The sequence below is a fragment of the Corvus hawaiiensis genome, chromosome 1 (assembly GCF_020740725.1).
Source record: "Corvus hawaiiensis isolate bCorHaw1 chromosome 1, bCorHaw1.pri.cur, whole genome shotgun sequence".
In the NCBI taxonomy this organism is placed as follows: Eukaryota; Metazoa; Chordata; class Aves; order Passeriformes; family Corvidae; genus Corvus; species Corvus hawaiiensis.
Window position 1 is genome coordinate 54,553,041 of NC_063213.1, and position 12,186 is coordinate 54,565,226.

The window sequence follows — 12,186 nt, forward strand, 5'->3', positions numbered from 1 at the left end:
CCATGTTGCTGACCAAAGCCCTTATTCAAACCGTCAATTTCTTGTAGCCACAAAGTGGCTACACAATGGATCCTGTAATGGCTGCACATTTGGCCATCTTTGCTTTAAGCCATCAGTGAAGTAAAACATTTACACAAATAATTCTAAGTTGGAGTTTTGGAAGTCTTTTGGTGTTGTGGGTTTTGTGGTTCTTGGTTTGGTTTGGTTTTATTGTTTTTTTTTTCTTTTTTGGGGGTGGGGGGTGTGTGTTTGTCTTTTTCTTAGGGACAACAAAGTGAGCCTGGTCCAAACAGGACTGGAATTTCAGGAACGGGACTGTCAGGAAGTAAAGTGAATCTGTTTTAAGCAGTTACTGTTTTAATCCTTGCTCCGTTTACTTACAAATGTAAGTAATAATTTACCTTTGTACGAATGCAAAACACTTCTCAGGCCAGTGCTACATAAGTGATGCAACAAGACTGTCATTTCACTTCTCTGACAACCTAGAACTGTACTTACTTCAGCAGTTCATACTGCCTTGCCAGTACATTCACTTTTAGCTTTTATTAACTTTGCAGTACTCAGAAGATCCATGTGATGTACTTGATGCCTGAAGAGGCCACCCTAAAAACAGAGATTAGACAAGAGTAAGGGAATAAAGGTAGGTATTTATTTGAAAGGCCTTCAAAGGTACACCCTGGGGAGCCAGAGGCTACTGCCAAAATAGACCCCAAGTTGGACAACAGGTCACGAGTTCTTCACACTTTCATAAGTTTGGTTCATTTGCACATCAGGGTTAATTCCCCAATTAAAGCTTCAGTTTAATGATGTAATTCCCCTCAGCTTGCCCCCCTTTCAGAGACTTTTGGTTTACACATTTTGGGCCTAGGACAGTCTGAGTGTCCTTGGAGAGCAGCCCTGGAGAGGCTTTGTTATGTCTACCTAGCAGGAGAGAGCAGAAGTTAACAGGCTACAAGAAACTTCAGAGTTACACACTAGGCAGTACAGGATTTGAAAAATATGAAAGTTAAAACCTAAGGCATCATACTGGTGCTCTCAATCTGGGTATCTAAAAGAGAGGAATGTGTGAAATGAGTATTTAGAATCTCAGGATCAGGTAGGAACTAAGGAGTAATACCAATTCTTCCAGAAGATATCCTCCCTCCTCAAAGTGTTGTATCTTAGTCTTTTGATAGCTTAGTCTTTAGCTTCCACCTTCTATTACAAGGGCACAAATCTTTTGCCCAGACAGTAGCCTCCTTTACTAGGTGTGTATAAATGATTAAATGCTGAATGAGTTGCCCGGTATGAAGTACTGTCATTACTATCATTATGCATTATCATGTAGATACACCAGAGGGCAGGATTTAAATAGCATAAATATCTTCATTGCATAAATATTCAGCAACTAAATGATCCTTTTGATACACTTACTGCAATCTGGTTTTAACAAGGCAGATAATCACAACTTTGCTAACACAGTGTATGAGTAACAACGGCACTGAATTAAGACACATCTAGTACTAGGAGCAGTGATTTTTAAAAGCTGTTTAAAATATTTATTTCAAATTTCACCTATTAGTGTCTCCTAGCCAGAGAAAAAAAATCTAGTATTCTTTATAGTAATTATTTACCTTCTTATTGAGTGAAGAGTGCACCAGGGGAAAAAATATAAATTTAAGGCAGTGAGTTTTCATTGATATTGAAAGGGTTAAAATCATTGTACTTGTGTAGACATTAGAGATATAGTAGCAAATGTTAGAGGTTAGCAGGCACTAACCACAAACTTAGGAAGCAGAATGTTGTACAGTAGAAAGATAGTCGAAGAGACAAAAAGCAGCTGGAGCTTGCCAAGAAACTGCAGAGGCAGCAAAACCATAACTGTACGTGCTCTGCAGCAAGGGGTGAAAAGTGCATTGTGAGGAAGATTGCTGGCCTTCACCAGAACGACCACAGAGGAAGACTTCGAGCCTTCCTTGGTGCGACCACCAGAGTGCACTGAGTCTGCGCATCGTGTATGCTAATGATAATAGTGAGTTCTAAGAAATTACTTGCATAACCACCCCTTTTCTAAGAAATGTAATGAATATGCATGAAATGCAACCATATATTGTAAGTTACTGTGTGCTTGGCATGCATGCTAGGAGGAGCAATCCCCCAAGCACCCAGCGCTGAATAAAGCAAATGCCCGCTTCTCTGACTCTATCTCAGAAGTGTCTCTAGGCTCAGTTTGGAGTGATTCAGTATCATCGAACAACCTGACCCATAGTGTAAGTCCTCTGACATTTTACATTCATGTGCTCTAGAATAGTCACGTTTTTTACTACTTGTACTACTTGTATACATCTGTATCACATTCTCATTTAGCTGTGGCTTTTCAAGCAACAGAATCATAATTTACTTTGTCTGTCTTCATATAGAAGCTCTCTCTTATCTTTGTCAACTCTCTCTTTTCATTTCTTCTTTACCATTTTTGAGTTTCAGTAATGAGAATAGCAGGAAGTATTCAAGGAGGGAAGGTATGTACCAGGAACAAAAGTTATACACTATTTTTTCCAGTAGAAGAGATGACTTAGCATGTATGCAGGAACTAAAGGCTTTTTAACTTGAAATGTCACTAACAACATAAAATGAGTTGTACAGATAAAACTTTGTGTTGCAGACTAGAGCTCTAGTATGGTCATGTAATGGGTGCATTTAGACAGATTCAGTAGTCCTGGAAGCTGAATGTGCTGAGCATCTAGTTCAGAGCATGTGGTTCTGGGTAGCCATTGGAACACTTCTGTACTAAAAAGTTTTGCAAGAAGTATTACTGTTAAAAACAACGCTGTAAATCTGGAGTCATTACTTCCATCAGATTTGATTTCTAAGTGAATACAAAGCCACGAAAATATATACTAACAAGACTAGTGAAAAAAAAAAAAGCTCTGAATTGTAAATCAACAATCCTGTTGTGGAACTGTCAAGATTCTTACTGGACTTCCAAAACACAGTAAGAAGTGAAGAAGAGCTTAGGCTGTTCCCAGAGATGAGTTACAGACCAACATGTAACAGATTTATGGATGTTCTAACCAGAGAAATACAACTAAATTTGACCCTATTATTGTCCAAATACATCATGTGCATCAGAACTACCATGATACATGTATATTTGACTAGTCACATTGTTATGTCTAAAAATTCTAAGTGTTAACATTTTCTGATCTCTGCCAGATGAGAGTCATGTTTGCAGGTCCCAAAAAAAAGTGAGAAATCTTTGAACACATCTGGAAATCCATTCATTCAGTTCTGTTTTGGCACATAGTGCAGATAAACCTTGCCAACTGCTGGAAAAAGCATTTTTTTTCCATAGCTGTTGATCCGATTGGCTGTTTGCAGTCTTGGTCTAAGCATGCATAAGGGTGAGAATAAGTAGGTAAACAGTACAAGTGATCTTGTGACTAATTTGTTGCTAATTAAGTGTTTAATTATCACCAATGTCTCAAATACAACAGACACTGGGTGCTGACAATATTTATCATTTATACAGATATTTAATGTAAATGTTAATGTATTAACAGATATTTAGTGTAAAATATTGTATTCCATTGAAACTCTTTGTTTTCCATGTGTGTAATGAAGGCAATATTTACTTAATGAGGGCAGTTAGCCTCAATAAAGATGACATGTATTTGACAGGAGACGATGTAGAGGTTTATAGGAAGAAGGCCCTTTAGAATGAGGGTGCAACTGCTGGGCCAGCAGATCCTTCCTCACTTGAACTGGGTGAAGAGGGTGAGCAGTGTTGGTGGGTAGGATTTTTTCTGTTAGCAGCATATTCCTTCAGTACACTTCATGTTAACAGAGAATGAACAGACTGACAATTCTGTGTAGGAATGGTACTTCGTACAGTTGTAGGGCAAAGGTACAGCTCTCACATGCAACCTGTCATGGCTTAACCCCGGCCAGCAACTAAGCACTGCGCAGCCTCTTGCTTATTCTCCACCCTCATCAGGATGGGAGGAATGGAATTGGAAGGGTAAAAATAATAGAACACATGGGTTGAGAGAAGAACAGTTTAATATTTTTTTTCAACCAATTAACCAATTAATTTTTTTAACTAATAACAGTAATAATATTGTAATGAAAAGGAAAATAGCAAAGAGAAATAAAACCCAAGAAAGACAAATGATGTGAATGAAAACAATTGCTCACCACCAGCTGGCACATCCCCACCCTGTCTCTGAGTAGTGGCCCCCCAAACAAGCATCCTTCAGCTTTATATCCTGATCATGACGGCATATGGTCTGAGATATCCCTTGGGTCAGCTGGGGTCAGCTGTCCTGGCTGCGTCCCCTACCAACTCCTTGTGCATCTGCAGCCCACTCCCTGCTGGGGTGAGATGAGGAGCAGAAAAGGCCTTGACCCTGTGTAAGGACTACTCAGCAACAGCTGAAATATCTCTGAATTATCAACACTTTTTCCAGCATGAATCCAAAACAGCCCCATACCAGCTACTGTGGGCAAAATCAACTCTACCCCAGCCAAAAACAGCAACACAAACAGATTAGTGTTATCTCCGTCTTTACTAAGAGCTAAGGTCTCTTTGAGTTCCTTAGTATGAGTTGTCTCACCCTTTAATTTGGTTAAAGTTACATATGCCGTCATGCTCATGGCTCACAGCACACACGAATAAATAATGGCGTTTGCAAAGGTGGATTTCTAGCTGAATGTCTCTTTATAAAGGTATACACCCTTGGAGAAGCAGAAAGTGAGTGCTTAAGAAAGTGTTTGTAGTCTATCAATACATGAGACCTTGCACCCAGGCTACATGAAGGATGTTTCTACTGACCTTAATGAAGACAGATACTTTCTTTATGTTCATTGGTCAGTGGTGCCTTATTTTTTTCCTCCCTATTCTTTCCCTTTCACCAACATTTTAACGAAATCAGCAGGAAATGTCCTCTGCTCACTTAAAAGCTTAATGTACTTGGCTTACTTACAAGCTCCTACTCAACATATCCCAGCCAACCCTGAACTAGCATGGGATTTTCTGCTCCAGCTGGATTTTGCTGAGTCTGTAGGGCCTGGTGGGATTCATCCTAGGGTACTCAAAGGGATGATGTCATTGTGAGACCTCACTCAATGGTTTTTTAATGGTCTTTGGAATCTGGAGAGGTTTCAGCTGTCTGGAAGCTGGGAAATTTCAAGAAGAGCAAGACGGATGACCCTGGTAACTACAGGTGTGTCAGTCTCACATCAGTGCCTGGTAAAATTATGGATAGGATTGTTCTGGGAGGTAGTGAAAAACTCCTGAAGGACAATACAGTCATCATCGGTCACAGCTAGCATGGCTTAATGAGGGAAAAGTCCTGCTTGTCAAAGTTAATTTCCTTTTATGACAAGGTAACCCACCTAGTTGATCAAAGGAAGCCAGTTGATATAATCTTTTTGGATTTCAGTGAAGTTTTTTATACTGTCTCTCACAACATCCGTCTGAACAAAATGTCCATCACACAGCTGGATAAACACATCACATGATGGGTGAGCAAGTGGCTCAGGGGTCGGGCACAGGTTTACAGTGAATGGGGTGACATCAGACTGGCAACCTGTCACTAGTGGGGTTCCACAGGGCTCCATCCTCGGCCCTGTGCTCTTCAACATCTTCATAAACGACTGGGGACACAGGTCTATAAGGTATACTAAGTAAATTTGCTTATTATACTAAATTGGGAGGTGCTGTTGACTCCATCAGAGAGGCCCTGCAGAGATACCTTGACAAATTAGATGGCTGGGCAGTCACCAACTGTATAAAGTTTAACATGGGTAAGTCCCAGATTCAGCACCTGGGACAGGACAACCTTGTATGTATGGACAGACTGATGAATGAGAGGCTGGAAAGGGCTCTAGAGGTCCTGGTTGATGGCAAGGTGAACATGAGTTGACAGTGTGTCCTGGCAGCCAGGAACAGGCACTGGAACAGGCTCCCCAGGAAAGTGGTCACACACTAAACCTGTAAGAGTTCAAGAAGCATTTGGACAACTCCTTCAGACACATGGTGTGATTTTTCATTTTGGCATATGCAGGGCTAGAAGTTGGACTAGATGATTCTTGTGGGTCCCTAACAGCTCAGGATGTTCTATGGTTCTGCCCTGTGACCAAGGTGCTGAGGGATTTCTTGCCTGGTAGGCAGTGCCTGTCTAGGGGGTGTCTGCTAACCTTCTGCTGGGCATTTGTACTTAACTCCCTCAGGGCATGTTATGATTCCTTGAGACTCATCATTGCGTACTTTCTCTCACCCCATTTTTTAACTTAACACTGTGATAACACAACTTTACTCTGAAGCATGCCAGTACATAGAGCAAATATAATTTCCGTGCAACATTCTGAAAGCTACCTAAATGACCCATCACCTTTCAGATATCCTATCTGTGTCTGATCCCTCAGAGGATTTAAAAAGCAGAAAGAATTTCTGAGGAAACCAGCTCAAGAAGAATTTTTTTTTTTTTTAAGTTGTCTTTTATTATTGTAATTGCTAATGCAGTTACCACCTTTGAGTCCTGCAGACTGTCAAAACCATCAGGTCAGACTTCAGTTCTAGCCTGCAAGTGATGTACTGCTCTCGTATCTCTGATCTAGCCAGTGCTGCAACATTAACACAGACAAGGTGAAGACATGTGACTGGCAGAGTGAAGGGTAAAGATGTAGGTTGCCTAAAAGTGTTGGGTTTTTTTTAATGTGAAAGTACAGTTACTTAAGATGGAAAAACACTTGTGGTCCCAGACTAACACTGTCCCTTCTAATAAAATGTCTTGGTCTCTTGCTCAGCCCTGGCCAAGTGCCTGATGATCTTCATTTAAACTTTGGCCAACTAAACAGCAGCAATAAAAGATAAAACATCTACATGCAAGATAGAGCCATTTACAAGTGGATAGGCTATTTATTTGTAGATTGCTTTATTTTGGTAAACAAAACATATTTTCCAGTATGACCTACAGGACATATTTTCTATGCTGAAAACTTCTTCAATCCACAATTTGCTTTCTGAATGCCTTCAAAGGTAAGAGGCTTTGTTATTTCCTTTTTGTTTTTAGAGGACTGGACTTACGGTTTCTGTATATGTGACTGCTTGATGGACTTGAAAAGAGGATTTAGGAAGGATTTTTACATTTAACATATTGTCTTTGTTGTTATTGATATTTAAAATGAATTTTTATAAAATACAGGCTTTTTTTTGTAAATCAGTTTTAATATATTTCAGTGTACTCTAGAAATATGTTGAATCGCTGATTTAAATGTTCTAATTTTCATTTTATCAGTATATTCTCATTAGAGTAGAATGTTGGGGAGGATGAAAGTTTGGTAAGAAAGTTTCACAGACATGTAGGCTTGGCAGAAAGATCTCTGAATGTAGAAACTGAGGATGAGGTAGAAATGGAAGCAAGTTTTGATATAGAGTAAAAGATGTTTTGCTGAAACACTGGCCACTGAATAACTGAGAAGGAAAAGGTTGGAGATGAGTTGGAAGGAGATTTTTAGGAGTAGGACAAAGGTATGTGACTACAAACAAAGACATGTTTTTCACCAAGTAAATAATATTACTTATGCTCAAGAAGAGCATAAGTAAATAGAGAACATGTCTTTACCAAAAAGAGAGATATGGCAGGCAAACAAGAAATGTCGATGTAGGAAGAAAAAGAGAGGTCTGAGAATTTTCCATTGTAAGCTTAAATTGTAACTTACTTACTCTTGTGATTGGATAATAATGACTATAATATGGTGATGGTAGTAGTTATGATAGGGTGTAGGCAAATGTAAAGGTATTGTGTATGGTGTTTATTGGTTGTTATGTGTTAAGATACTCTGCAAAGAAAAGTATAAAATGCTTTGTAACTTGAACAGAAAGGGGCTTCAGGTATGCCTACAGCTGGAGCTGGCAGCTGTAGGGCTGGCTCTGGATACCCACTCCCTGAAATGCTGTAACTTCACCTATGCAATAAACAGCTTTCAAGAGAGCCGCCTGAAGTCCAGACATCCTTCGTGAAACTTTCTCCTATAGTAGAATACTGTCTTTATGAAAAATATTGCACATATTCTGTAATAGCCATGTAATGTTAATAATATATTAACATACTGAATTTCATTACTTAGCCACTGTTTCTTAGAGGAATAAGTTGTTCATACAGATGCTCCAGACCGAGGTAATATATCTGTATCCCAAAATACCCAGATCTTTGTTTATTCCTAATAAATAGAGTAACAATTCATTTAACCTTTTTTTGTTAGCTATTCAAATGACTTTTTGTTAAGAACGAAAAGGCAATCCTGGGTTATACCCATATTGCTTCTGTAATGAAACAGGTTCTACTATACATGTGAGCTAGAGTTGAGGTGGTGCTGGTTACTGTGCTTAAATTAGCTACACAGTGACTTATAGAATTGTTTTCTGTATATGTTCTCCAGCACATGCTTCCCACAAAGATGTATTTAAAGTATCTGTATTTATTTATTTGCTTCTATTAATGAAGTATTCACATACTTTTTACTTTTTACTTTTAACAGGAAGGAAAAGTTGTCTAACTGGGAGGAAAGTCACTATGAGGAAAAAATGTCTTTTCCTTTGCTTTATACTTCTGGCTATGATAACAAACCAGGTAGTACATGGGCAAAACAGAAAGAAAGGAAAGAATATTTACTCTCCCATGCCAAAAGATGAAGGTAAAACCATTTTCTTAAAGTTTCTGGTTGACCGTGTTGCAGGTATCCATGCATTTTAGCATAATTATTTAGTAATTGATAACTTTCATGTGAATATGTAAAATGTTTCTTTTGATTATCAGGGCTGGAAAATACTTTGTGACTACTTGGGCATGGATTCCAGTTTAATCAGTGATTTTCATGGACATGCATATCTCTTAACAGAAATTATAAGAAACCTGACTTTTTGTTTTAAATTGCATGTGGAAAATTTTGTATACAATATCAACTAAAATACTAAAACAATCCCATGAAGACGCTAACTTGACAGTTTGCATTAGAATTTCTGGGATTTTACAGTGAAATTTATCCTTAGAATTTTTACTGGGAAGACAGAGGAATCTTTGGGAAAATAATTTTTGCAGAGAATTATCTGAAATCTGTTGTGCAGGTGTTCCCATCATTCATAGATTTAACTTTCTTGTTCCATTACAGGTGATATGTGTCTCATTGATATAGTCTTTATCTTGGACAGTTCAGAAAGTGCCAAAAATCAGTTGTTTGATTTACAGAAGAATTTTGTTGGAAACATAACTGACAGCATTTTTGAGATGAAGCCAGTTAAGTCCCACATGTATAATGTTAAACTAGCAGGTATGCAGTTCAGCAGCACAGTCAGCATTGATCATCCCTTTACAGCCTGGAAAAATGTCCAGAATTTTAAGCAGAAAATCAATTCTCTGGGCCTTATTGGCCATGGCACTTACTCCTATTATGCAGTTTCAAATGCCACTCAGCTGTTTAAAACTGAAAGTCGTAAGAGAAGTGTAAAAGTGGCTTTTTTGATGACTGATGGTGTGGATCATCCGAACAGCCCTAATGTACAGGGTATAGCCACAACAGCCAGAAGTCTTGGAATACATTTTTTTACCATTGGCCTTTCTAAGAAAACAGTCCAAGAAGGAAAATTGCACATGGTATCTGGTGGTTCATCCTCTAAACATGTGCTATCCCTGGATGATGAGAACCTGGTAGCTGATGTAGCATTGGAACTGGTAAGTTATGCTGATGTTATTCTTGTCACGTGTCTACCCATGGCAGATTTCATTTGACTTTGGTTAGGTAAGCCCTGAAGACAGTGCAGAGGGTTTTGTGGTGCCTTCTCTGCTACAGCAGGAGTCAGGGCAGCTGGAGCTTCCTTTTCCCAGCCCCCCTCCAAGGAATTGCATGCTTGGACAATAACAGCTCAGCTGTGCTGATCATGTTTCCCAGCACACAGAGTGTGTCTCTGAGCAAATGAAAACACTTTAGAAGGTAGCTTGATCTCATGCATAGTCACTGAGTCCTTCCCCTACATATTCTGTTTGTAGGGCTTTCCATGGGAAGGCCTTAGATTAGGAAGTCTTTTCATGGTCCCTGTTGTTAGCACTGCACCTTGATACTGTCTGTTTAGCTATCCCATTGCTTCTCATATGTTTTCTGATCATTGGGTCACATGGAATAACCCTCTCTTTCTACCCAGAACCCTTTTCTCTATGAATAGTTGCACAGACTGGTTCTTACCCCTTTGAGGAAGGAATGAGGGATGAAGGTATCTCTACCATTCACTTTGGAAATTCTGTAAACTAGAGGGGAAAAATTAGTACTCTGTTAAATTAAATCATATCTATATGAAAGTAATATTTTTGTTTTATTTTATTTTCAGGAAGCCTTGCTACAGAAGCAGGTAGGGTTTTTGAGCTTTGTGTTTGATTACTGTTATTGACACTAGACTTCCCAAAGTCTGCTTCTTCTATAATGCAACAATACTTGAGGATTAATCAGCCTTCCATCTCTGGGTAAATTTTCTGACCATGGTTGCTTTTATTTTAACTTTCCTCCATTTCTTCTGTCCCTTTTCCTGAGAAATCTATGATGTTAGCTCATTAGTGAGTAGTATCAACAGTAAGACATAAAGAACTCTTCCTACAGCAGTGGAATATGTTTAATGCAAGATACGCAAGTTAATTTGTGGTCTCGTTAGAAAACAATAACAATGTCAAAATGATTCAAAATTTATATAAGGTTTCACAGTGCTGTGTACTGTGTATATGTTATCTTAAACATTTGTAATTATTACAGTAACTACAGTCACTACAGTGAGAGATTTATTTTTGTTATAAACAAAGCAAGTAACAGATTTTTGTTGCTCTATATGGAAGTTTAATGTTGATTATATGAGAAATAAATGTATTAGAACATCTTTTATTTCCTATTATTCCACTTTTATGTTCTTTAGTCTCTGGCTAGGCAAAACCAAAACTTTCACTTTAAAATTTTGAAATAATATATTTGAAAAACATACTGCTTTATCTTTCTATTAACCTTGTAGTGTGTGCAGAAGATCTGCGAGTGTGAAAAGGGAGTAAAAGGAGACAAAGGTGATTCTGTAAGTATTCATTCATTTGAATAGGCTCAAGAATTTGAATTTTAATCAAAATCAATACTGCACAGTACTTCAGTTGGTTACTATGTAAACGATGTAAAAACCAAGACATTAGCTGTGCGCATACTGCAAAAAGATTGATTTATTGTAGCATATGAAGTTGGTAGTGAAAGGCCACTGTTAAAAGAGCTCAGAAAAAAAATCTATCCATAATCAGATAGTATCTTGAAAATGTATTTCTATTATTGGGTAATAAAACACTGTGGATAAATAAGTACATGATTTTGGAGCCCAAATGAAAAAGTTATTCTTGAATCTTGCAGTGGGGAAGGAAAGGTCCAGTAGACAAAGGTTTTCATCCAGCAGCAACTTCTATTTTTGTGAGGAGTAAAGGTTCAAAAGTTTGAAGGTAGTGGGCTGTATGAGGAAAGATCTAAAACTCTGCCTCCAACACTCTCTTTTCTCTTGTGACACTTCAGGACATGTTTCTTGGCTCTGGTAAGGAACAGAAAAGTGTGAGTTCAGATGGTGGGTGATCTCTGATAATTTTTCTGACTTTAATATCTCCCCCAGAGACAAGCAAGGTGCATTCAGAGGTTTTTATCTTTCTCCCTAGACTCTAACCAATCAACCATACAGTTAGATTATGACACCAGGGCCTATCATTCAATCCTTGTGGATAACGTGCATCTGGATAACGTGCATCTGAACCTCTGTTTGCAATTTAAAATTTTAGATCCAAGATTTTTTAAGTTATTTTATCCAAAATTATGTTGTAACTACGTATACAGATGTGTGTACACCAAACTTTCTAGTCCTCACCGTGATGATCCTCCAAAGAGTAATAATGGTGCAGTAATTTTTTCCTTAGGGCTGCTGAGTATTGACCCTTAACTGTTCTGTACTGTTTTTTTCTAAGCAGAGAAGATGAGATAGTGGTGGTTAATTGAGAAATGGGAAGGAAGAACTGTGTTTGCTTTCTTTAATGCCTTCCTGATTAGATTTTTCAGATGCTCTGTAGAAAATCTATTTATCGTTGAATATTGTTTAAAAAAAAATTGTAGATACCTGATAATACCAGAGTGGGTTTAGCTAAATGAATGTTG

The 12,186-nt window shown here is 38.3% G+C and overlaps 1 protein-coding gene across 2 annotated transcripts in view; it reads left to right on the plus strand.

Moving 5' to 3' along the window:
* The first annotated feature begins 1,992 nt into the window (after positions 1 to 1,992).
* Positions 1,993 to 12,186, plus strand: part of COL28A1 (collagen type XXVIII alpha 1 chain) — a 67,499-nt gene continuing 57,305 nt past the window's right edge. For both annotated transcript variants that reach the window (XM_048304937.1, XM_048304941.1), the window contains exons 1-7: positions 1,993 to 2,011; positions 2,124 to 2,249; positions 6,945 to 7,018; positions 8,521 to 8,676; positions 9,151 to 9,710; positions 10,361 to 10,381; positions 11,027 to 11,083. In XM_048304937.1, the coding sequence (XP_048160894.1) occupies positions 8,556 to 8,676; positions 9,151 to 9,710; positions 10,361 to 10,381; positions 11,027 to 11,083 (759 nt within the window). In that variant the 5' untranslated portion in view covers positions 1,993 to 2,011; positions 2,124 to 2,249; positions 6,945 to 7,018; positions 8,521 to 8,555. The remainder of the gene's footprint in view (positions 2,012 to 2,123; positions 2,250 to 6,944; positions 7,019 to 8,520; positions 8,677 to 9,150; positions 9,711 to 10,360; positions 10,382 to 11,026; positions 11,084 to 12,186) is intronic.